Here is a 27,030-nt window from a genome sequence, read left to right as displayed (position 1 = left end):
CAAAGAAGACAAAAAATTTTATGTAAGAATTTTATGTGGTTCGGTATTGTGCCTACATCCACGGGTGAATCTTCCTAAGGAGAATAATTTTATTGATTGGATTACAAAATGATTTCTCGACTCTCTCTCTCATCGGGTTTCTCCCCTGTTAGGGTTAAGATCCCTTGTATTTATACAATTGTGTTAACATGTAACCCAAATAATATGGGTGTTATATAACTTTCTTTATGGGCCTCAGAGATGGAACGACATAAACAAATTATTGGAAACGGGTTGTCCGTGTGGGCCTCAAATGTTCTTGTTATAAGGCTAGTTTTAGTTGGTCTCGACCTCCAAAATATTATGATACGAACAAGGTCTTTCTACCATTTTTAACTTCCATGCAGAAATTTGGTTGAAGATAATTGAGACTAACCTGAACCCCTTTCCAAATCCAAGAAAAATTACTTTTATCTTGTTGGATGTGAAGAAATTATACCTGTTTGGAGTACTTTGCCTTGAAAACCTTTACACACAGCAGATCGGGATGCATACAGATTCTCCAATCCATTTTGGTAAGCAAACCATGATTCAACATCTCCAAGTCTGTAAAGGTTAAACCACCCAGTTTTTTTAGGATGCATAAATTACTCCAAGAAATAGGATTATTGCCTTTATTAGACTTATATCCCCAGAAGAACTTCCTATGTAAGGTGTCTAGCCTTTAGATTAATTTTTTAGGAATGTAAAAGTACTTATTTGATACGAGGGGACAACATTAAGAATAACTTTCACCATGGTGCCTCTACCATCTTGACACATGTTTTCTTCATGCCAATTAGACAAACTTCTTTAGAAATCAGTATCGATGTCTTCAAAAGATTTGACTTGGATTTTTCAATAAGAAGTAGGGAACCTAGGTACTTCTCTTTATTTTCCATTGTTTCTTTACTCCAAGTATATGACTCAAGGTGTCACACACATAAGGAAGTTATTATTGAATAAGATGGATGTTAATGACCCGACCAGATTATGAGCTGAAATCTTCAATTATCTGAAGAAGATTGTTTACACTGGTTAAATTTGCATGAGTAAAGGTAAGACAATCATCTGCAAAAAAGAAAATGATTTATAGGAGGAATACCTCTAGCTGCTTTGATCCCAAGAACTTCCTTAGAGTGATGAGCTTCGGTTAGTCTTCTAAAAAAACCATTCCATAACCAATATGAATAGAGTCTTTTATCTCTTTAATTAGTTCTTATGGGATAAATATGAAACAAATATGTTAAAATAAATAAATAGAATAGAATACCGAGTTGGGACCTTATCTACATGATTTTGTTCGTTGCGATCTTCTCAAGAAGAATCCAACTGATCTTAAAGCAGAACGAATGGAAAACTAAGTAATAAATCTATGGAGAACTGAATAAAAATTAGAGGATATGAGCATGGGCTTAAATGATACATAAGATATTGGAAAAAAACTAACATAGAATGGGTCGTGCCTAAATGCATGGATTCAATCATCAATGGATGGATATGAAAGATTGTCTTCACAGCCAGTGAAGTTTTGCGGAATTCACTTCCAGTAGCCATCACTTAGACCATTTGGGATCAAAGAAACAAAATGGTGTATGAAAGCATCAACTTCGACGTGGATAAGGTGATTAAACAAATTAAATCACAAGCTTATTTTTGGTGCAGAAACACTGAACTCTATGAAGGGAATTTCCATCGACAATATTCTGACGAATTTGGGGTCAATTTTTTGTTATTTTGTGGGTTTTAATTTTATTTATTTATTTTTTGAAGTTCTGGACATTGCAAGGAAGGGTTTGTTATTTCTTCTTTGTAAGGTGTTGAGAGAGTGGGGTGCTGTGATAGTTTGTAACACAACCCCTGTGTTCTAGGGCTGTTATAAGGTGCTTACCCTCTGTAAGCTTTATAAGTATATCGATATCGATTGTCGTGGAAAAAAAAAAAGATAATGGAAAACATTAGTAAATGCCCTCGACCTGATATCTTTTGATGTGGTGTAGTATCACATCTGACGGGGAACACTGTTGTAGAACAGTTAGGGTTTGATTTAATGCTTACTGAAGTAGAGACAAAGATGGGTATAGTGATTGAAGTAAGATCGATAAGAAGATGGTAGAGAAATTGATGACTGTGGTAAGTAGTTGATGGGTTTTATGAATTAAGGGTCCTAGTGAAGTTCTTGTGTTGATTGTGTTATGAAATGGTGGTGGTACTGAGAATGGAAGAAGTGGTTTCTGATGTTTTTTGTTGGATGGTTGAAGAACATAGAAGAAGTAGAGTCTGTAGAGGATTGTGTTATGAATTATAGGGATTCGATGAACGGGTTAGAACTAGAAGTTAGGGTTTTCAATTTGGTGCTAGTTGTAGTTGGGAAGACAAGTGGTGACTGAAATGGGTTCTTCATAGAAAAATATTAGGAAATAATATAGGAGTCTATATTTAGGAGATATGCATTTAGGTTGTGAGAGTTATGTTAGGAATTATCTTGAGAGCCAAGTCTTGTGCCTTGAGAGCCAAGTCTTGGCTCTCAAGATAATTCCTAACATAACTCTCACAACCTAAATGCATATCTCCTAAATATAGACTCCTATATTATTTCCTAATATGTTAAGGATCGAGCAAGAGAGAGGAGATCATAAACGCGGAAGCGTAAAAGACTACATTGATAATAATTCTTGGTATATCTTTCTCATTAATTCTCTAGCTATTTATACAATCACAAGACTTGGCTCTCAAGATAATTCCTAACATAACTCTCACAACCTAAATGCATATCTCCTAAATATAGACTCCTATATTATTTCCTAATACCCTCCCTCAAGATGGAGCATGTATATCACGAATGCCCATCTTGGACAAAAGAAATTTAATTTCGGTTTTCTTCTTTCTTCTTCTTTTTTTCAACGCTTTTGCGAAAAAAAAAATATTCAGACCGTAGTTTAAGGACGTTTCGGTCCCCTTCATAGTTTAAGGACATTACGGTCCCATTTTCGGAAGTTTAAGGACATTACGGTCCCATTTTCGTAGTTTTAGGACATCTCGGTCCTCTTCGGAAGTTTAAGGACGTTACGGTCCCATCTTCGTAGTTTTAGAACATTACGGTCCCATCTTCGTAGTTTTAGGACATTACGGTCCCATCTTCGTAGTTTTAGGACATTACGGTCCTATCTTCTGAAGAATACTTCTTGTACTCTTGTTTTCTTGGTTTCTTCGATAGAATACTTTTGTACTCTCTCGACAACTCATAGGATTTCAACCTATTATTGTTGTTCTTTTTCTCATCACCTCTTGGTGATTGTTTTTTTTTTTTTTTTTTTTTTCTTCACAATATGAATGTTGTTTCTTCTTCTCTTTTGTTCCAGTCACGCACTTCTTGCGAAACTTTCACACTTCTTTGTTCTTCAAGATTCTCTCACAATCCTGTCGTCTTTACAAAGTCTGCCACACTTTGTAGGATATCCAAGTTTCTGCCACAAACTCTTCAACCACACTTCACTTCTTCCAACATGTTTAACAGCTTTCTGCAATACCTCTGACAGAACTGTCACACTTGCTTCTGTTACGCTTCTGTAACGATTCTTCTTTGTAACACCCAAACTGTTACAAATTTTCAATAACACTTTCTTTTTTTTCTTCTTTTTTTTCTGTTTCTTTTTCTTTTCCGCCGGACATGAAACCCTAACTGCTTCTTTGTCCAAACTTTGAACTCGAGCTTCCCTGTTTTGCTACTCGGACTTCTACATCTCATCTTATGGGTACCAACTCCATGGCTGAATCTTCATCATCCATTCACTGTCAAGCTCCAACTTCATTCCCTGTCACTTCAGTCAACTTAATCACGATGATCAAAGCAACAACATTCTTCCAGTCTTCATCATCGAACCTTCTCTGCAACATCAATGGCAGCAACGTCAACGCAAACCAATACTTTAGTTTCCATGACTTCTCCATCACCAATCTCAAATCAAAACAACAACCAACAACTCGTTAACAGCCATTACCATGGAAGCCAACTTCATCTTTCAACCTCAATCTATCTCACGGCATCTGTCAATCTTACACCTCCAATCTATCTAAACTCCTTCGTTCATCACTTGTAGCAATGGGAGCACCAAGTTCTTGGATCCTTTGTTTATATCAGCAGCAACAACCACCGTCGGCATCAAAAGACTCGACTAAGCTCTTCTCCTTCTTTTTCGGTATCTAACTCGGCTCGCAACTTCCTCCTTTCTGTCAATATATAGAATATAGCCATTAGAACCCATGTTTCCTAATCGATAACATCTTTCAGCCGTCGACCACCTCAAGCAATGATAGCACTCCAGATTTGTTTCTGGTGCTTGCTTCTAACAACTTTGACCTAGTTTCAATTCCAGCACAGAACTCTCTTAACCATTCGCCTTCGAAATCAGTTGACTCCCTTCATGTCTTCTGGTTCTCACATCCACAGCCATCAGTTCATTTCGGCTCCTTCTTCTTGAGCTCATACCCTTCTTATGCCGCATGTTTTCTTCAATATTGGATAAGAGACATGGAAGCAACAATCACCATCATCTCCGGAAATCATCTAGGGCAGCAACCAGTAACCATTATTCCGTTTCACCACAGTAAACCAAACAACATCAGTTCTTCTTCACGGTTTCAACTTCCAAACCAAGCCATAAACCTTTTGTATATGACAGCAGCAGCAACTTACCTATACGTTTCTTCTCAGCAAATAAACGCAGCCTTTTTTTTTTTTAACCTAAACCATAAACGGAAAAACTCTTCTAACTTCTTTAAACCTTTCTTCATCTCCTCTCTCTTCCTCTCACCTCGCTCTGATACCATGTTAAGGATCGAGCAAGAGAGAGGAGAGCATAAACGCGGAAGCGTAAAAGACTACATTGATAATAATTCTTGGTATATCTTTCTCATTAATTCTCTAGATATTTATACAATCACAAGACTTGGCTCTCAAGGCACAAGACTTGGCTCTCAAGATAATTCCTAACATAACTCTCACAACCTAAATGCATATCTCCTAAATATAGACTCCTATATTATTTCCTAATATAGGGTTGTTGAAGCTATATGTGGAGAAAGTGCAGAGAAACAATGGATCTTGGAGTTTGTTGGTGGTTGTGTGATACATTGGTTTATGAATCTGGTGATAGAGAAGGAGAATACAACTGAAGTTGAATCAACATGAATGGGTTCTGTATAGGGTTTGATGAACTTGATTTGATGTTATTGTTGGTGATTGAAAGAAAAGAAAAGATGAACTGAAGTTTTGTATAGGGTTTGATGGAATCAGAACAAAGATGGTTGTTGTGTGGTGTTTGATGCAGAAACTGAGATGGTGTTAATGTGTAGGTGAAATTCCAGGAGATGGAGTTTAGATGTAGACTGAAGTGATGAATGGAACAGAGAAAAATATTAATGGGTTGAAGGAATTGAATTACAACGGTACAATTGAAATGACTTGATTGAATTGCAGGAGATGTGCTGAGATGAACCAGGTAATGATGCTTGTGCATTTAGACAATGTGTTTGAGTATTTTATCTGTGTGCATGCTGAGATGCAGATGAGCTGGGACTGGTGATGCAGTGGTGTCTGTGAGTTGAGAAGAACTAAAATGGGTCGAGTTAGTGGAGTTGCAGTTCTTTGGTTATTGCAGTTGAGGTTGTATTCAATTGAGGATGATGTTGCAGGAAAGAGCAGTTGTTGTTGGAATGGCTAGTTGTGTACTGCAGTGGTGATTGTGATGGAGTTGCAGTGATCTGTCCTATGTGTTTGGTAGTGCAATTTCCAAGCAGTAGTGTTGCATTACAGGGAAGGAAGTTACAAGATGAAGCGCCATCATGGTGCAACATTAGCCATAGGCCGCGCAAATGGATCAGGCCTTGGTGATTAGACTAGTCAGCCTACTAGTTTTCTGGCCACAAATTTGTAACCACGTGTTCGGGTCTCCACGTGCATGAGTCTCCACTTCAGCGAGTTGCTAGGTGAGATGGGTTAACTGCAGGTTAAATAGGATGACTAAGGGTGGAGGGTGTTTTGGAGAAGATTAACACCGTTTTTCGTCAAAACCGTTATGTCGCCCAAAGTCTGATCATTCTGTAAGCCAATTACAAAAGTATAATCATTTTGTAGCTGAATTATAAAAAGCATGACCATTTTGTAAATGATCCTTAAAAAAAATGAAAATCGATATTAAGTTCCATGATTGTTAAATACTGGTATCACCACTTGCGTGGTTGTACTGGTACCATTTCATATAAGACAAAAAACTTATAAGCAATCGATTACTCGAATGGTACCATCTCAGTGCTACTTTCTAAATTATTTATAGATGTATAATGAAAAAAGAAGAGAAAAAACATTAAAAATCTCATGAGGCTTATTCCTTGTCCAGCGGTGGTGGCGGTAGCCAACTGTAGGTACCTTAATCACGAGGATTCATAAAAATAAGGATTTACCTATTTACCGTTTTCACTTGTCCTATTTACCACCTATCACAAATGTTTAAAATAATTCTATTTTTCAATTTTATTTTATTTTCATTTATCACCTATAAAAGTTAAACTAAATTTGACTATAACTATTAATTACAATCCTTATCTTGTCTTCTTCTTCATAAATATTTATTAAAAAAAGATTATTCTATTAGAAAGAAAAATATTGTTAAAACGAAATACTCCTAATCTTAGATTAGGATTTTTGTTAATCATAGTACACCAAGAATTCATTATTTATTTATATTTGATGATTTAATTCGTCGACAAATAGACGAATTGATTGGTGTGATTAATCTATAACCCACTATTATGGAGGATTTCATTATTGAAAATATTGGAAAAAAAAAATCAAAACCTTAGATGAATCCGACATCTAATAACAAGATTTGGAGATTTATAATTGATCAACATTGGGCGATTGATTTGTTTTTGTTATTTTAAGTTCCGTCGAACTAGTTCCTGATTTTTTGAACGACTTGTAGGTATTACAGTAGTCCAGATTCGAAGGACTACGAAAGGAATAGTGGGTTGTGTCAGGACGACTATATGCTTTCACAAAAGGTCGTTTCTTGACGACTATAATGTTTTGGGATCCCTTTACAATTACCCAAATCCTTTTTTTGGTATTGAATTTTCTATAACATTTCTTGATTTTCTCTAGAGGCATGTTTCTGATAAAAATCTACCAAAAAATTAAATAATATATGAGCGATATGTGGATCGACAGGTTGGGTAAAAGAAGATGGTACGTGGTAGGTATGGCGAAGAAGAATTTAGAACTTCAGGTTTTGTTATTAGTTATTGGGATGGTTTTGTTGTTGGGTGTGTAAGTAAAAAAATCAAAAAGTGTTATTTAGGATATATGAATTTTTTTTTGCTAAATAGGATAAATGAGCGTTGCAATTAAAATAAAAAAAAGATGAAAGACCACCAACATATTCAATAAGAGTGGTTAATGAAAAAGTAAATGATGAAACAACACTTACAATTTTCGGGTTTCAAGAAGTAGGAATTACTTATAGGTACTAATATAATGGTATTAGTTAGTGGCAGGTCCACCCACTAAAGCCCAGTAATCGGAGGTCCATAATTAAAAAAAAAACATAAGAATGGAACCAATTTGTTAAGCCCAGGTCCTGTACACGTGCGAAACCTATTAAGTAGATATTCAGATTTCCCGAAATAGCCTTCTACTATAACACAAATATAATCTAGGTATTTTCATTTTTCTTTTCATGCTCAGATCCGTTATTCTCTCTCCCTCTCATCTTCTCTGCTACTGCCTCTTACGAAATCTTCTCTCCAATTCATTTTTCTATGAAGATTGCATACGAATATCTTTCGTGGTTTCCAGGTAATCTTCTCTCCATTTTTTTTTGTTTCTCAACTGAAACATGAAGATCTGATCGAGTTTGTGACGTTTTCATCTTCGTATAATGGATGCTTGATTGTTCTTTTAGGGTTTTTGATATCTAATCGTTTTATGAATGCTTGGTTGTTTATTTTATTTTTATGAAAATAGTTCAGATCTAGATGATAATCACGTTTTTTGTTCATTTCTTCAGTAGATTTGATTATATCAGTTTCATCTTGTTGGTTTTAGATTTGTTTGAGTTTGTTTTTGTGTATGAATCGACAGTACGTATCTGCAGTACTGACAAAAACCTAGATTCACAAACTTTTTTTATTTGATTCATAATTACATATACAAAATATATAAATAAAAGTGTTTCAATTATGTTTTTGCATAGATTCGTTAGTTGTTTTTGACATATAACTGATTTTTAGATTATGAATCAGCAGTACATATATGACATACTGAAAAATACTGCTTTGATTTTGTTAGTTTTTTTATAGTATTATCACTTTTTTTTGTCTGATCCAGAAGTATATATATGAAATACTGAAATAAAAGTGTTCAGATTCTGATTTTTCATATATACATTCATTACTGCTTTGGTTTGTTATTATTTTTCATAGAATTTTATCACTTTTATTGTTTAATCCAGGAGTACATATATGGAATACTGAAATAAAAGTGTGCAATTCTGTTTGAACAGATTCATTACTTATTTTTGACATGAAATTGATTTTTAAGTTATGAATCAGCAGTACGTATATGGTATACTGGAAATTACTGCTTTGATTTTGCTATTTTTATAGTTTTATCTTCTTCTTCTCCTTTCTAATTCGGAAGTACATATATGGAATACTGAAACAAAAGTGTTTCAATTCTGTTTTTTCATAGATTCATGACTTTTCTTTGACATGAAGTTGATTTTTAGATTATGAATGCAGTAATACATATATGACATACTGAAAAATACTGCTTTGATTTGGTTTTGGATTCTCTGAAATCGATTTCCGAATGTTATAGCCTAATAAATATTGAACCTTTTTTTGCAGGTGGTGTTTGCATGGGAAATTAAAGGAGAAATGAGAGTGTGGGATACAAGTCTATTGCTAGTTTGTTTGTTTTTTTTAAATAGTTTTATCATTTTTTTGTGTAATCCAGAAGTACCTATATGAAATACTGAAATAAAAGTGTTTCAGTACTGTAATTTTATAGATTCATTTCTTGTTTTTGACATGCAGTTGATTTTTAGATTATGAATCAGCAGTACATATATGGAATACTGAAACATACTGCTTTGATTTTGTTATTCTTTATAGTTTTATAAAAAAAAAAAAATTGATCCACAAGTATATGTATATGGAATACTGAAATACTGAAATAAAAGTGTTCGATTCTGTTTTTCATAGACTTATTACTTGTTTTTAACATCCATTTGTTTTTTAGATTATAGATCAGCAATACATATATGGAATACTGAGAAATCTGTTGTTTCACACGTGTTTATTTGTAGGGTATAGTAGTCATTTTCTTGATTTAAAAAACTTTGGACCTTAGGGTAAAGATAAAATCTAGTTGGACCCTACTATAAATAACTATATGGGCCTAGGACCAAACAACAAATTTTCCTTTCAAGAATTGATATTTGTATCTCTGTCACATATTTTTCTCATAAAATCAATTACAAATTGACAATGAGGGACGGAAAAAAAATTATGTATTACATTTTCTTTAATGACCTATCAGATCATGTTGCATTTTCTTTTAAGGTTCTAGATCTAAATGATATTAAAAGAACTGAGACGAACAAAAACAGAGAAAAGACATGAAATTCATAAAATTCAAAAATCAAACTACGGCCTTATGCAAATATATCCCCAGGTGTCTTATATCATTTCCAACTCCTCGTCCACTATTTCTATCTTTTTAATCCTTTTCCTTTTCTGTCAAATCTTTCTTTCCTTCTGCTACCTTAGACTTCCAGCTCCACCCATGTTTAATTTTTATATGCGAAGATGGAAGTGTTTTTTTTCTTTTGCTTTTCAAACTGCTTTTCTGCTTCTAGAAATAGGCTGAAAATAAAATACCAATTTTCTTGCTTTAACGCAAACACCCTTTGAAGTTAATGAGCTTATAAATACCTCTCAAACTACTAGTCTTTTAAGTTTCTGTAACACCTAATTGACCAATCTCCTGCAAAACAGCTTCACTAGGTTTTTTTGATGCAAAACCTAGAGATATTCTTTCCTTTAAGTCATGTTACCGTCTGGGCATATTGTATGAGCCGAACAAATATAAACTTAATTATATGCCATGTCAGCGACAACCAAAACTCTTAGATGTATTCAATCTCTTCAATGAACAAGGTTTGCTGGAAAAGTTTGTAATAGCTTTTTTTTTCTTCATATATATATATATATATATTTAGCAGAAAACATTGTTGATTTCATAACGCTTCCGTACATTGATTTTTCATAATTGCCGCATGTCCTTGTCTGTGTTTTTCTGCCCTAATCTGAAAGATGAAAGCTTCCGCTAATTTATTGGGGGAAATGAACATATTATGGGGGAGGACTGAATGTGGGCTGAGGAAATGGAGTGCTGGGCAAAGAAGGAAGCAGTAAATTGGGCGCAAACCTTGGAATTGGAAAAAGTTGTTTTAGAATAAAGTTATGAGTCAGTAGCCAAGACAGTTAATGAGGTTTATCCAAGGGTACACTGGCCAACTCAGGGTTCTATTTTAGACACCGAGCAAAAAATTGGTAACCAAACCGTTAAACTTTGCGGATTTGAAAATTCACCTGCGTCCGCTCCAAATACCCTTATAGATTGGTTTTTACCGTATTTTTGCCGACGGTTGTGGATGAAATCCGCGGTTCCGGATTCTATGCACACACGTACTCAAAGTATAAATAAACAAAAAAATTCTAGCATAGGAAAAAAAATCTTCCGCTAATGGGTGAAGGGCCGTCTTCTCAGGTAGATACGGACCCAGTAAGACATATGGGCTTTTGGGCCGAGAGGTGTCGAGCAAGAAAACTCAAATTCCCAATTCAATAAAACTACTTCTCCTCCTTCTAAAACCCTAAAACATCGAGATTTCTGAGAAACCCTCGGCAAAAATGGCGACTTTGAGTAGAATGATGAATAAAGCCGCATCTTCAGTAATCCCGCTAGCAACCAGAACTTCTTGTAGAAACTACACCTCTACCATCTTCACTACCCCATTGAAGACCAGCACCGCCATTAAAACTGTCACCAGCAATAGTAATCTATTTAGAACAACTTCAATTCCAACTCATCGTCAGTTCTCTGCTCTAGCTAAGAAGAAACCAGATTCCGATGACACTCTTCTCAGAGTTATTGATTCTGAAATCGTTGATGCTGAGGAGGAAGCTGGAGATTTTGAGGTTTTTTTTCTTCTAAATTTGGAAAGTTTGTTTTATGAATTTCTGTAATGGGTTTGTGTTAATTTTGCCATTAGTTACTTTAATTGTGATTTCATAGTAAGAGATTAATTTGGTTGCCCTTGTCTTCATCAATTGAACAAGATTACTGTCTGTATGTGTGTTCTCAATAGGTTGGTGAGGCACCAAGTGTGTTTCCATTCAAGATTGTGGATAATGATGGAGCTGAAACTATTACACTGACTAGGAACTATCAAGGTGAGGAGATCAAAATCACTGTGTTCAAACCTGATCTCTCTGGTGATTATGAAGAGGGTGAGGAGGAAGACCAAGACGACCAAGAAGCAAATCAAGGTGGTGAGGAGGAGGAAGAAGAAGGTGGTTCTCATCCTGTTGATATGGTTGTAACTGTTACGAAAAAAACCGGTCCAACTTTGGAATTCGATGTTATGGTTGAGGCAGATGAAATTACAATCAACAATTTGGCCGTCAAGAATCCAAATGTTTCGGATGAGGATGTTGCTTACGAAGGACCTGAGTTCTCGTAAGTTGAATTCATTTTGAGTTTTGGTTATTATATTTCTTGCTATTGGTTTTTGGAGTTATCTATTGATGTTGGTCTTTTGTTGCGTTTTGTTTTGAAGGAGTTTGGATGCGGAACTGCAGGAAGCTTTCCACACATATTTGGAAGTCAGAGGGATTAAACCAAGCATTGCCAATTTCTTACATGACTACATGGTTAAGAAAGAGCATAAGGAATACACTGCGTGGTTGAAGAACTTGAAGAATTTCATTGCCAACTAGATGTTGCTCGAGCTCAAGAGCTTTTGAAGGTTAAATACTCTTGCGCAGGGTTAGGAAAACAGATTGTGTGTTCACAAATGAATGTTTTATGGATTTGTAGGTAGCTCCAAATATTTGATTTCCCATTTTATGAATGTTGTTAACCAGTAAGTTTTACTGAGTAAACTAGTGATCAATTTTAGAATTTGAAATTCTGGAAACAATATTCTGCATGTCTTTTCTTTGGCTTTGGCAATGTGTGGTTTAGCTTGGTAACTTGGTTGCGTTTACTGATGTCCTCTTTACTTTATTTTTCTTTTGGCAAACAAGATGCGTCTTCTTTTCTTGTTAGTTTTCTTCATCTTCTTATCTCTCTCATTGGTTTGGTGATGATATAAGGATTTTCTTGATTCTTGAATATGCTGCTGATGGTGAACTCTATTGTTTACTTCGTAAAACTGGTCATTTGTCTGAGAAACAAGCTGCTACTGTAAGTAAAGACCCATGAATTTTGATTTCAGTATTTTCTTGTTGTTTTTCTTGGGGTTGTTTACGTTACTAAATTACTTTGCTGATTATGTTTTTTGGGTTCTGTTTCGTTTTGATCGAAGTGTAGTACATTGCAAGCCCTGCAGAAGAATTGTCATACTGCCATGAGAAGCATATCATTCATAGAGATGTCAAGCCAGATAATTCGTTGCTTGATCATGAGGTAATCTTTTGATATCTCTAAATCCTTTTAACCTATACAGTTGCTGCATACAGATCAAGCATGGGTTTCTAATGAGATAGGTTAAATTAGCATATGGTGAAAGGTGATCTTTCTGATTCAGAGATAAAGAGCAGAAGAAGCTTATTGTCTTTATTTGAAAACAATGCAGTATTTCAGATGGTTGTCATATTTTAAAATCTTGTGGCATAATTGTTAAGGATGTGAATCATCTTGATTGTTCATTGAGTGCTTGTACATGAATTTCTAGAAGTTAGTAGTATATGCAAATGAGTAGATCATTGGCTCAAGATTACTGAAGTTTGATCAATTCAATTTTTTTTCTTTTTTGCTCAGGACCAATTAGATCTTTTGACATAGTTTCAACATTTCAGCTCTCAGTTAGACTCGATAGTATTCTATCCAGAAGAGGATGATTTGGTGTCTTCTCGGTTAGAACTCATAATGCTCACTGCAAACTTTCCCTCGGAAGATTTGGTCGAGTGATTTGGCCCATAAGGTTGGTTTATTCTTGTGGCACTGTGTGTTAGATAGACTCCCAACACTGGAGTGTAGGAATTCAGCTTTAGTAACTACCAGTGGTAGCCAAATTCTCAACATTTGCTGCCTTCGTAAGCCCATTTCTTTCTGAGTGCACCTTAGCCCAACAAATCTGGTGCCTTTTCTGCTTGGAAGCCAACAGGAAAATCAACCTTACGGTCACCACTATGGAGCTTACCAAGAACTGGTCAACCTCTTGTTTTTCGGCTCGTGGTAAGGAAGTGAGAAGCCATTTCGCTGCTGCTATTTCGTGGGTCCCATGGGAGTGTAATGCTATGACCTTCAATAACAAGGAGAGAAAGGCGGATGATGAGGTTGAGTTGAAAGTTTTTCAATGGGCAAGACATTCTTCGTGTATGTCTGATACCTTGTCTGTGATGTAATTGCTAGGTGGAAAGAATTGTTCTTTGACCCTCCTTGGTTTGGTATCTTCTTATTCCTTTGGCTGGGGTCTTTGCTTTCGTTTAGCCTGGTCGGGGTCTGTATTTTCTCGTGTTTGCTCTTTGTGTTTGGAGGTTTACTACTTGGCTCCTTCTTTGTTTGCACTCCTTTTTTCTTATAAATCCTTTATTTATTGAGAATTTTTTCTTCTGCTAACGTTGCTCAGTTGCCAGTTATTTATGCGTACATAGACGGTGGATGACATTTTGTTTCTATCCTTCTTTTTATTGCAGCATCGACTGAAACTTGCCAACTTTGGATGGTCTGTGCAGCCAAAAGATTAGAGCCTACAATGTCTGTGACCAAGAGAGGTTTCTTTCAAGATCGAGGATAATGCAGGGGGGATTTTGTAACATTGATTAGGGAGTATCAGGGTGAGGAGGTCAAATTCCCAGTTCACATGCCTAATCTCTCTAGTGATTATGCTGAAGAGGAGGAAGATCAAGACGACCAAGAAGCAGACCAAGACGAGGAGAAGGAAGAAAATAGTGGTTCGCAGTATGTTGATTTGGTTGTGAGTGTTGCAAAACACAGACCAACTTTGGAATTTGATGTTATGGGTGATGCAGATGGAATTACTATCAGCAATTTGGCTGTCAAAACACCACACAACAACCATCTTTTTTTGGTGCGGTATTTGATATTGTTACTCCTTGTTTGACTATGGAGGTTTCCCATGAGTGTCATGATGTAAGCTGCATCCAAAATCTGTTTTATTTATGAAAAAAGGTTTATTTTAGATAATTAAAACCGTAATAATACAAAAAAATAGGATTCATGGACATATATAGACAAATGTTAGTATTTATTTATTTATTTTCATGAAAAAGGGTTTATTTTTTTGTTACTCCTTATCCGATTCCGCTTTTAATAATATCTGGGACATGACTTCCATACAAAGGATGAAAATATAGGGACGGGACTTCCATACAAATGATGAAAATATAGGGAGAAAGACAGTCTCCTTGTCTGATTCCTCTACAAGGAGAGAATACTTCTCCCGGAGAACCGTTAATAAGAATCGAATAAGAGACAGTACTGATGCATTGAAGCATCGGTTGACACCAATCATTTGAAAAGTCCAGTTTTTGGAAAACAACAATGATAAATGTCCATTCTAATCTGTCGAAAGCTTTCGACAGATCAAGCTTAATAGCCATATAACCTTTTTTTGGCTCTTCTTTACATTCTTTTAGAAGAGTGTAGAATCTCATGACTTATTATAATGTTATCCTGAATTTTCCTATTAGACATAAAAGCCTACTGAAAGGGGGAAATAAGAGTATCTAGAAGAGGTTTGAGTCTATTTGTTAAAATCTTAGAAATAATTTTATAAACTGAGTTTGCCAAACTTATAGGCCTAAAATCATTAGGCGAGGAAGGATTGAAAACTTTTGGAATCAAGGCTATAAAATTATAGTTCAACTGTTTCAGCAAGAATTTAGTTTTGAATGTGCTCAATTACCTGAACAGAAACAATATCCAATTTGTCGCGGAAAAAACCTGTGGGGAATCCATCTGGACCAGGAGAGTTCCATGGCTCCATATTCTTGATGGTAGATAAGATTTTCTCCGGAGAAGGGATAGCCACAAGAGATTGGTTTACTTCATTTGAAATGATTGGCTGAACATCTTTTAAAACTTCTTGTATATCAGCAGAGCAAGGTTGAGGAGAATGATAAACCTTTTTAAAGTGTGCTTCAAACAGAGCAGCAATTTGACCTCTAGACTCCAACCAATTACCTTGTTCATCCTTAACTGTATGGATATTATTATACATATTTCTGAGCTTAACAGAGTTATGAAAGAACTGAGTGTTCTTATCATAATGGATAAAGTAATTAATCCTAGACTTTTTCTTGTAGAAAGAGTTTTCAATCTCATACCAGAAGTCAAGCTGCTTTGAGTAATTTATGATAAAATTACCAATGGCTGAAGTAAATGGTAAAGATTGGAGCTTTTCTATTTCGGCGTTGAGTTTAGATATAGTATTTTTAATGTGACCAAAAGAATTGGCATTCCATCTGCTAAGATCAGTTCTAACATTTCGGAGTTTTCCATCTACAACAAAACTAGGAGAACTCTTAACTCTCTTAGACCAGGAGGAGGACAAGACATTTTTAAAATCAGGACTCAGTTGCCAGCACTTGAAAAATTTGTAGGGGATGTGATACTTTTTTTCAAAATGAAAACAATTAGCAAAGATAGGACTGTGGTCTGAGTAGACCCTACCCAAATTTGTGACTCTAGTCTGAGACAGAAGGGGCACCCATTTATCATTCATAAATCGTCTATCAAGCTTTTCAAAGAGTAACTCAGCAGGATTTTTAAACCTTCTATCACTCTAGGTAAACGGGTTTCCAAAAGAAAATATTTGATTAAAGTTAAGATCTATCATCTTTTCTCTAATGAAATTGGGCACTAGAGAGTTAGCCACAATACCACCTTGTTTTTCAGAGTCATGCATAATAAAATTAAAATCTCCTGACAACATCCATAGTCTGTGAACACCATCACTAATACCCTCTAATACATTCCATTGCGCCATCATACCAACAATATTCAGAGAACCATAAACAAAAGAAACCAGACAGTTTTTATTTTTGGAGTAATATCACAAACTATATGGATCATGTTAAGCGACGAATGAATAACCTCAATATTAGACTTCTCAAAAAAAACCCAGCGCTAGACCACCCGATTTTCCATTTGGGGGAATGAAAAACCACGAGTCAAAAGGAAGGTGATGACTATACTTTTTCACAATGTCACTATCTACCATAGTTTCAATAAGACAAATAACATCAAAATGAAATTTTCTAAATAAACTAGAGATATGTAGCCCTCTTTTATCTGAACAACAATCATTCATATTCCAACTTCAAAATTTCATGATTAACTAGGAGGGCTTAAAAGGAAAAAAAAGAGCAAGAACAACAAGCAAATAAAAAGAAGCAACTAGAGAGGAATAAAATAGTGGATGTCAGCAAAACTAAAATAAAAGAGCAAAATATCACAGGATATAAATGAGAACTTACAAGGTTATGAGCTGAGGAGGAGTCAGCATCCATAGCAAGAGGGTCCATCATCATGAGATCGATATCTTTGTCAAATTCATCTTCAGCAGCAACTGGTTCCGGTGGAAGCATAGATAACGACATTGGCTCAAGAATAACATCCTCCTTAAGATCACAGATCTGATTATTTGGGTTTCCAAAGTCATATTCTAGGTTTGCAATCATAAATATTTCAGATAAGTAGTTCATTTCACAGGCAACATTAAAAGCCAGACCAGAAGAAGTAAATACAGCTTGTGAAAATGAGGTACAAGAAGTAGTCCATAAAACATGTCTCAGGAAAACCAATACTAGATGTGACTCCTAAACTACCCACACCGAAAGAGGTATCTGAGGGAGGATTTTTAAACTGAGGCAAAGAACCAAAAGCAGGCCAATGAGCAAGTGACTTCATTGAGGCAGATGAAGAAAAAGAAGTAGTACTAATGGATTCCGATTCAAAAGTAATTCTAGGCCTCTTTCCTTTCCTATCATGGATAAGACCATCCGGTGCATAAGTGAGGTTATCAAAGGGAGATAGAGTGAAGCTATTGTTGCCAGTACTAGGAGAAATCGGAGCAGAAGGTATGACCTTAATGACATGTTCTTTAATAGTTAAAGAAGAGACTGAAGGAAAAACAGATGACATAGCAGGGGCAGAAATAGTAGAACCTCCGTTTCCAAGCGCACCAACTGGCTTCAAACTAACTGAGAAGGCAGTAGGTCTGGAAGAACCATTTGAAACTACTCCAGCAGGGAGAGCATTAGATGGTCCTGAAGATCCAGAGCTTTCTCCCTTCTTCGACGACATTCTTGCGACAGCAACATGAGTAGCGCGAGGAGAGGGAGCAGGCAGAGCACGAACATAGATGCTGGATGGTGTTTCCTTACACAGAATATCATCATGATAAAAAAAAACATAAAGATTTAGTAGTGTGTTGGTGACAGGATAGTTTATGTGTGGAAGGCCTTAATATATGTTACGAGACAACTGTTTGATGGGGAGATGTTTTCGAAAAGAAAAAAAAAAGAACAGAGTGAGGCAAAAAAATCATACTACAGATTTCAATTTACATATTTGGATGGAAAGTATTACAAATGCTTCTAGAAAAAAGAAAACAACAAAGTGGTGGTATGTGCTTTCTGACAACGAGGCTTGAAGATACATTTACCAACAATTTATATGCCAAAATGTCCTGATAGGGGAATGGACGGACTAGATCCAATGTGGGTCCTATTACTTATTTTCCACCTCCCTATAATCTAAGTCTCACATCTATATCGCGATTCGTATTCAGGTTCAGGTAGGGTTCATCATTCTCCTAATGTGGAATTTAGATTTTAGGGAGGAGAATAGGGAGTTGAATAGCAGTGTTGTTATCAAATCCCAAAAAAAATCAGAACCAATACATACTTTTCTTTGCAAAAACATCAGGCCCGTGCGCACGGACATAACACCTAGTCTGATTATTATACTCCCATCTCACGGAAATAGGCACGATTGAATAATAAAAGTATCATTTTCCCTCAAACTGAGGTGGTATGACAACCTCCCGATATGTTACGGGCCTGATCCGGTAACAAGCCCAGTTATTTTCAGTAAAAAGAAAAACCCTATATAAACAAGAAGAAGGATGGAAAAGAGTGAGATTTGTTCTGTATCAAAAATGGCGACTTTGAGTAGAATCATCATCAAGAAGGCTGCTGCTGCTCAACCTTCAATAACCCCATTAACAAGAAATTACAGCTCTGCAGTCTTCACAACTACCCCTTTGAAGAACATCAGCAGCAGTAATAGTGGTGATGTATTGTTTCCAAGGGTTTCAATTCCAAATCTTTATTTCTTCTCTTCTGTGTCTTCTAATGAAGGAGGAGGACAAGGTGGTGATGATGGTGATCTCAATATGGTTGGTTGTCTTAAGGTGGGTTTTCTTTTATTTCCTTTTTTTCCTCATAATGCGATGTTATTAAATTCACAGATTCTAGGGTTTCACATTTTACATGCCCAGATTCGATTCAGTAAAAAAGAATTCGTTTCTTCGATTCGGCACAAGATATACAGAACATGAGACTAGGGGTCCTTGCTAATTGAATTTTATGAAGGAGGAGATTGTTTTCTTACAAGCATTTTATCAAACACGTTATAGACAACAAAAAAATAAATCTTACTGAAACTGATGTTATATCACTCAATATTTGATTGAAGTTTCCCTTTGTCTTCAACTAAAATGTTCCGGTATAACTAAGATGAAATGCTAAAATCTGTGATGTCTTTATTTGTTTTTTGGTAGGCCGAGGGGCTAAATGCTTCTCTGGAGCAGAGTGCTTCTGAAAGACCTGACATTGAGTAAGTTGCATTCGATTCTTAACTTTGGAATGATATCTTGCTTATCAAGTAAATTACAGTTTTGCAAGCAAATGTCTGTTGCTGTCTATCGAAAGATGTAATGCCAGTATTACTGCACAACTCTTGATGTTGCAGTAGCATATAAAAGCATGATGTCAGTCGGTCATCTTCATTTCTAAACAGAAACTCATGGCAGTGTCCATCGTATCTCTATTTTCAGTGGAACAGCACCGCAACTGCGTCCTGTTTTCCTTAAGATTATGTTGCCTGGTTGTCTACATCTGAATATTGGGCTAGTGTTGGCTGTGTTGCCATTGAGACTTCCAAGTTTCTTTTGTTGTCAATGTTGTGGCTGATTAGCTCTAACATACACTGCCTAAGCCATGCGTACATCACTTTAGGGCAGTACGATTATCACCAACTACGGTTTTGTCATACCCTTGCGGCGCAGGGTTTATTGGCTCTCACTCACCTCTTCACCCAGTCCCTTAATGATTCCTTAGAAATAATGTTCTAATATTTGCTGTAATAGTTCTGGTGTGTACTCTGTTCCCTGTTTTTTCACCAACATTGGTGTTTTTGCATTCTCTATATCTTGTAACATTGTTTTTTATTGCTTCTGTGTTGAAGGGATTTGGATGAGATAAGTGTGCAACAAGCATTTAACGAGAAAAACCGAGGTAGCATGGTCCGATCAAGAAGTCCTACATTGAATCGAACAAGGAGTCCTAATTTGAATAAAGCAATCGGCAGGGTTGCGGAACTGTACAGAAATTCGACTCAATTCTCTGGATCCCCTTATAAGTATAGTAGGAAGAGAAGTATCAAAAAGATCAACCTACCGACTCATTACTGCGAGGTGAATTACAGAACACTAAAAGCTGTCGTATTTTATGGACCTAACATAGATCACATCCCTCACGGCATAAGCAAGAAAGATCTTAATCTTCTAGGGGTTCATCAAGCTAAACCATGATGTTGTTAGTTGTTACATTGTCAGTGACTTCTTTTGAATGTAATCTCTATTTATTGTTGAATCAAAGGCGAAAGAAATTTTATGAAATTTTTGAAGAACAGTCGGTGTTTGTGAGCTTTCTTTTCTTTCTGCACAGCTAGGCCTGCTCAGGCGTGTACCAGAATAAATGATACATTTTGACAGTACTAGTATTCCTAGTTATCTGTTAACGATATGCCTGTAATTGAAGAACTCACTTCTTTTTACCAGTACCTGTTCCTGAATTAGCCGGAGGACCGGCAAATTTGGCATTCGCTCATGCCGGAATTTCTGTTACCAGAGTTTATAGGTCTTTCTTTGCCCAGAATAAAGCGTTATTACTAAAAATGAATAATGTTTCTTGCAACAAATTGTAACAAAATTTTTATTCAGGAACTAAAAACTTGAAACTAGTTCTCGGCAACATTGTTATTCCTCCAAGCATACATGAAAATCAGCCTGAATTGCTTGTACATTACAAAGAAATCAAATGAAAGCTTTCCTAGCCAGCTTTGAGCTGGAAGGATTACATTTGCCATGTCAAGTACCCAGTTGTGCAAGATACTGGACGCCAGAAGTCGCAGTGATTATTTGATTTTTACCTTCCACAGATCACAGATATTTACGCTTGCAGAGGAAGAGTCTTGTGGGTATACACAACCCCTTTATCACCATCAACCACTTGTCCATTCCCTCTCATAATCCTGTAAGGCGAAAGAAATCAAGTTGTCAGACGTAAGGAACACAAAATTCACCGACAAAAACAGGAGCGATGTCCCAGTTGTCGTAGTTGCTGATATATTTGGCCCCTTGGTCATTTAAAAACACCAACAAATGAGTAATTGGCGAATTAGAAAAACAGGAGTCTAATTTCTTGGTAGAACTGAGACAATTAGGCCCAACAAACAAATTCAAGGGAAACACATACCATCGTGTGGTTAGCAGTCCCTCGACTCCAACAGGACCCCGAGCATGAATCCGACTTGTACTTATTCCGACCTGCTCATGTGTCAACAGAAAATCAGCAATCGTGAGACATGAAATGTTAAGCTAAATGATGTATGACACTGGACTTAAAAGAATCCTACCTCTGCACCAAGTCCAAAACGAGCTCCATCACAAAACCTTGTACTCACATTGTGAAAGACCGCAGCACTGGTGAAAAATAAAACGTATATCATACATTTTTCCATTCATTAAAGCTTAGGGAGATACAGTAAGAAGACTGAGAAGGGTGCTTCAGAAAAGGGCAAGTCACCAGGCCACAAAATTTGAGTGCAGAGTAACCAAAGAAACATACACATACCTGTCAACTTGATGTAGGAATATTTCTGCAACTTCACGGTCTTCTGTAACAATACAGTCGGTATGTGCACTGCAAAAAGAGGAGATATGGTAAATAACCTTCGATTCTTCGTTTTAGAAAAAAGAGAGAGGGAGCAAAAGAGATGTTAGCATGCCTTCCATGACAATGTATATGGTCAATGGCTGCATATATGTCATCCACAATTTCAATCGTGCAAGCCATGGAGTTGTATTCATGATGAAATGTGCGTGTCTCCATAAGTTTCAATGAAGTACTCACTTTTGGTCCACCATATAAGGTAATACCTGCATTGGATGCTCAAACATTAATGAACTTCTGCTGATGAATATGGATTTGTTTTTTTCATTTATTCAAACTCGGTGAATGATTTGAAGTTACACTATGTATCACGGAGGTTTACCAGCTGTACGTAGCTCTCCAACAAGCTCATTAAGACTACCAGATGTTAACAAATCTTTATGCACAAGAAGTGTTTCCTGAAAAAAGCAGAAGCAAACAGCTTAGTGGCTTTCGCTTGCACGGCATAAAGTGCTTACTATATAAAAAGTGAAAGCCGAGATATCTAAGATGCCACATAGAACCAGGAATCACCATAGCATTGCAAGCTGCAGGATAGTCTATCTTTGCATCTAGGACAACACGCTTTGCCATATCAAGATTTGCCGACTTGTCAACATAAACATGACAAATTCCATCTGAGAAGAGAAAGACAAAACCGTATTACAACCAAGAGATGGCTTCTTCTAGCAGAAAACTAAGAGATGACTATAAAATGATGATTAGCTTACCAGCATGGCCAAGAACAGGAATCTTCGTTGATTCTTTAATTTGGGAAACAAGTTTATTGCTGCCTCTTGGGATCACAAGATCAATTACATCATCAAGCTACAACACATGTGCAAGTGGAGGTAATAATCAATAAATGAAAGATAGCCATATGCGTAACTATGCACTCTTTCGATCTAAATACACACCTTAAGGAGATCGGGAATTTCCTCTCTTGAAGTCACAAGTCCGATAAGCCTTGATCCAACAGATTCTGGGATAGCCTCAGTGATAACCTGTAAATGCATGAATCATCATTTGACAGAATAAGACATGATGTAGTTAGGATGATATGCTACTGGAAAAAGGGTTTTGGTCTTTGGTAGTTAGGAAGATATGATCCAACGGGGGAGATCTCAAGAAATCCCAACCTTGTGCAGAACTGCATTCGACCGCTTAGCTTCTTTCCCTCCTTTCAGCAAAAGACCATTACCACTTCGAATTGCTAATGAAGCTATCTATTGAATATCATAGAATAGCAAGCATTAGTAAACCATAACAAAATTTTATTTCTGACATCAAAATTCAAAAATGAAAATTCTTGATTATGCCGTGAATTATCTCCGAAGTACTAGGAAAGTTACCAAATTTATTTTTCTTTTTAAGCAATTCAACCACTTGAGAATGTCAGTTGAGATCTTAAGTTTTAAGTAATAGAAAATTGAACTTTAAACACAATAAGAACCAGTTAAGGGTACATGCAGAGTCAGAACTCTATAAGACTAAAGATATATTAGCTGTGTTACAAGGACACTCCATAAATAAAAAATACGCCATGTCGACACTCGACAAACGGACACTCGTGTCCGACACACAGGACACAGCTCAATCACAAAGACAAGAATAAAATATTTAATAAAATAAAAATATTTATGGATAAGAAAAACACTTCACCCATAGATGTTTTACATATTTATATTAGGAAAGAAAATGTTTTCTTCATTCTAACTTGTATAAGAACCTTATCTTTAGTAAAACATACTCTCTTAGCTTCAATAAGGAGTTCTTTCTTTAGTAATAAAAATAGAGACACTCCCGAAACTAACCACTGATCTCCATTAGATTTTTTTAGCAAAAATGTTGATATCCTCCCACACTACAGCTATATCTATGAGATGATGGAGATACGTAGAAATATCAATGGAGTTTGTATTTCTAATGCCTTTTTTATTAGTCATATACATATACTTAAGTATTTTTCTATGCTCACTATCCGTGCCCCCGTTTCCTAGTTTTTCAAGTTGTCGTGTCAAGGTAACGTATTGGACACGACACATTGACACCGTGTCCGCGTCCTTGTAACATAGTATATTAGGAAATTGATGGACAGTTTTGCAATTTATGCATAACTCCTATAAAGTTATAGATATATGATGGCCAGAACACCCCAAGTCAATGACTAGCAAACACCAAACCTAAAATCAAATTATTGGAATATACCTGAACTAGTGCATCAGGTCGAGACTCGAACACAATCAGAAGAACACCCAATGGGGAAGATGTCTTCTCCAAGATAAGACCGTCTGCAACCTAGATCGTTATACATTTTAAGCGAAGTCAGCGATCAATGATTAGCATGTAGGGGAAATTAAAGTTCAAAGAGAGAAAAAAACATATCCACACATCTCACTGTAGTTACCTCAGTTCTTGCCAAAACCCGACCAATTGGTTCTTCCATGTCTGCTAGTACGCGAACAGATTTAGCCAGACTTGAAATCTGTGGAACACAACGCGACAGATTCAAATTTTGGAATTTGGTTCTTAATAGCATTGAGAGTCAAACTCTCAAAATGAAAATTGAAAGGATTTTATTTATACAGAATTAAAATTAAAATGCTAACAGTTAAGGAGCCTTGCCTTCCCAGGCTTTAGAGCCAAGCGAGATATGAGTGCCTTGTCATATCCAGCCTTCTTTGCTGCAGCAACATCAGCATCATTTTCTTCTTGGATCAAGCTTTCATTTGCTTCCAAGGCATCAGCTACTTGCAACAGAATTTTCTTTCGATCTTCTGAAGGAAGGGCCTGTGAGCATTTTTATCATTTTTTTTCGAAATTAGTCATGGAACAAACAACAAATTCGACCATACAATTCAAGTATTCATGGCACAAAGTGATCTAAATGCAAAAGAAGAGAAGCTACAACTCCATCCCCATTTAAGCGAATAAAAGTGTTACCTGAAGTCGTCTAGAACACTCCCTTGCTGCAACTGCCATATCTCGTGAATCAACTTCTTTAACGGGGGCCCATAAATGTGCATCCTTGTGAAAAAGGGTGCCTATGTGCTCTCCTTGGACAACTTTTATGATGTTGTCAGTAGCATAACCACTTCAGCCGGGAAAAAAAAGGAAAGCTCAATCGGGTATGCATTTGCAAATTAATATAAAGAAAAGTAGTTATTCATGATACTGAACTTGTAACAAAAAAGCTCAACTGTTGGATACCTGGTAATAATGACAGGTACGCCCGCAGAAGCTGCATATACAGCCGCTTTTACTTTAGCTGTCATACCTCCTCTACCTACCCTGGATTTGTCACCAAATGTAACTTCTCCTTGATGCTTTTCTTTTATGTAAGTACGGATTAACTTTGATTGTGGCTCACTAGGAGGGCCATCGTATAATCCGTCTACATCACTCAACAGAATAAGAAGGTCGGCTTTTAGTTCTAAAGCTAATAGAGCTGCCAAGCTGTCATTATCCCAAAATATACCAGAAGAGTCCTGAAACAACGCGTATTGACAAAATGACGATGACAAAGTATCAGAATCATAGGTTCAAAATAACGAACACAAATTTGGATTATGTAAATAGTTGCGAGTTTTTAAATGTATATCGAACAAGAAAGTATACATGTATAATCTGCTCAATTTATCAGCTAAATAGGCATGCATACTCAGCATTGACTTTGTCTGTAAAACTATTGTCATATTCATAACAAATTAACCGTCTAAATACAGACGTAGAAGGCGAACGTCAAGAGCACCACACCTCGTAAGGAGCCTTCCTGGTACTGATAGCATCATTCTCATTAAAAATAGGAATCACGTGAAATTTTAACAATGACTTGACAGTCTCACAAAGTTGCATTCTGAAGTTGATATCGCCAAAATCTCGATCAGTCACAAGGAGCTGAGATGAAGTCACATCTAGCTGCATGACAGATTACTCTTTAAGTTTAAGTATCTGAAATCATAAAAACTACAATTCAAGGTCTCAAATGTAGTCACAGATTGATGACACACCTGAGTAAAGAGCGCATCATAGAGAGACATCAGTCCACTTTGTCCAACAGCTGCACACTCCTTTCCATCAAGTTCTGCTTGTGGTTTTTGGAGATCAGCAAAGCTGCAAAACAGAATAATGTATGAGTCCCAATACTTCCTGATACACTGGAACTGTCTATTGCAGCAGAAGTTCCAAAAGGTGACTTAATGCAGTAGAATATTTCCCAAAAAAAAAGCTACTAAGAGAAGTAATCACCTGCTGTTTAGAAGTTTCCTGTATCTTAGCCTTTGGCGGCCAACACCAACAGCACCTGAAGTTACTAATATTACCTCGAATCCTCGAGTATTCAAGTCTTTAAGCTGCAATCGTTACACCCACAAACCGTAAACTTCAATAGGCTTCAATCATAGAGCGAATGAATACAAAAACTGCGCAAACCCTCCTAAACTGGAAAACAAAAGAATGATACTCAATCATACCTGTTCGCAAAGTGCTCCAAGTCTACCTAATGCTAATCTTCCATCAGCTCGTGTAACAACAGCCGTTCCAACCTTCGTATTCACACAATAAACAAAATCAGCAACAACATTTTCTCATTGGGACACAAAAATCAATAATGCATAGGCCGTGGGTTCAATTAACGCTATTCAATTCATAACCTACTAGCACATAGGACCGAAGCAAGCATAGGCGGCGGGGGCAATTGCCTCCCATATGGCCAATTAAAAAAAAAAAATCAAACTTCCAGTAACCCACCATCCAATTTCATACATAGTAATCAAAATCTCACTAACATGGATTGAAAGATTGAAACTTTTCACATTTAAAGACAAGGGTTTTAGCTAGAAATCATGTATTTAATGAAAATCTATGTAATCGTGAAATTTGATTTTCATTGCCTCAGCTTTGACATTGAAGATTACATTTATTAATCAAAAACAAAATTAAAATCAAAATCGAATGATTAGGTTGCATGACTGAAAAGGAGGTACCTTGACAACAACGCGCTTAACGTCTTTGACAAAAGCTCGAGTTGGATCCATTGTTGCTGCGGTTCAATCAGAATGAGGAGTTGTGTTTCTCCGACGTGACCTCCTCCTCCTGAGCAGCTCTATAAACAGAGGGAGAAGAAGAGTTTAAGAGATACAGTTTCAATCACAGAGACAGAAACCCTTCGTTGTTGTGTTTTAAGATAACAGAGAAGACGTTGACGTTTCAATGAAAGAAGACTAAGAACCAAAGAGAGGGCTGCTACTAACTATCCATCCAAAACCCAGTGATTTGATTTTGACACACAAACACAAACTCAGTTTCAAAGTGTCTGTTTTACCTGGTCCTGGTGAACTAGGTTGTGTATCTCACGTGAGATGCACGTGGTGAATCACGCATCTGACGAACTTTTTGGGTAGATTTGGTTGCTTAGAGCAACTGCAGTGGTACGATCAAAACCAAAGACCAAATACCAAAAAATATGGTCAGATT

General features: G+C 36.4%; 3 protein-coding genes and 1 long non-coding RNA gene across 4 annotated transcripts; 3 read left to right on the top strand and 1 right to left on the bottom strand.

Annotated features, from left to right (window-relative positions):
- Positions 1-10,942: 10,942 nt before the first annotated feature.
- On the top strand, positions 10,943-12,339 carry LOC113344530 (uncharacterized protein At2g39795, mitochondrial-like). The gene is made up of 3 exons (XM_026588478.1): positions 10,943-11,283; positions 11,454-11,824; positions 11,925-12,339. The coding sequence occupies exons 1-3, from the start codon at positions 10,996-10,998 to the stop codon at positions 12,082-12,084; spliced, it is 819 nt and encodes a 272-aa protein (XP_026444263.1). The 5' UTR covers positions 10,943-10,995; the 3' UTR covers positions 12,085-12,339.
- Positions 12,340-12,563: 224 nt separating this feature from the next.
- Positions 12,564-14,559, top strand: LOC113344531. The gene is made up of 3 exons (XR_003357858.1): positions 12,564-12,775; positions 13,130-13,848; positions 14,008-14,559. It is a non-coding gene; the product is annotated as an uncharacterized LOC113344531 (long non-coding RNA).
- Positions 14,560-18,474: 3,915 nt separating this feature from the next.
- LOC113344651 (ribosomal protein S4, mitochondrial-like) lies at positions 18,475-20,384 on the top strand. Its single transcript, XM_026588578.1, has 3 exons — positions 18,475-18,752; positions 19,122-19,177; positions 19,808-20,384. Exons 1-3 carry the CDS (start codon positions 18,498-18,500, stop codon positions 20,151-20,153), a joined length of 657 nt encoding a protein of 218 aa, XP_026444363.1. The 5' UTR covers positions 18,475-18,497; the 3' UTR covers positions 20,154-20,384.
- A 104-nt stretch (positions 20,385-20,488) lies between these two features.
- LOC113344699 (delta-1-pyrroline-5-carboxylate synthase-like) lies at positions 20,489-26,827 on the bottom strand. The gene is made up of 20 exons (XM_026588627.1): positions 26,541-26,827; positions 26,028-26,099; positions 25,804-25,907; positions 25,566-25,668; positions 25,312-25,473; positions 24,766-25,043; positions 24,499-24,649; positions 24,181-24,345; positions 23,963-24,040; positions 23,764-23,853; positions 22,695-22,781; positions 22,473-22,559; positions 22,287-22,383; positions 22,090-22,193; positions 21,899-21,974; positions 21,632-21,782; positions 21,478-21,546; positions 21,260-21,326; positions 21,100-21,170; positions 20,489-20,875 (listed from the first exon to the last, which is right to left on the bottom strand). The coding sequence occupies exons 1-20, from the start codon at positions 26,589-26,591 to the stop codon at positions 20,794-20,796; spliced, it is 2,145 nt and encodes a 714-aa protein (XP_026444412.1). The 5' UTR covers positions 26,592-26,827; the 3' UTR covers positions 20,489-20,793.
- Positions 26,828-27,030: the final 203 nt, after the last annotated feature.

The sequence above is a fragment of the Papaver somniferum genome, unplaced genomic scaffold (genome assembly GCF_003573695.1).
Source record: "Papaver somniferum cultivar HN1 unplaced genomic scaffold, ASM357369v1 unplaced-scaffold_79, whole genome shotgun sequence".
Classification (NCBI taxonomy): domain Eukaryota; kingdom Viridiplantae; phylum Streptophyta; class Magnoliopsida; order Ranunculales; family Papaveraceae; genus Papaver; species Papaver somniferum.
This window is presented reverse-complemented; position numbering and strand designations above follow the sequence as displayed.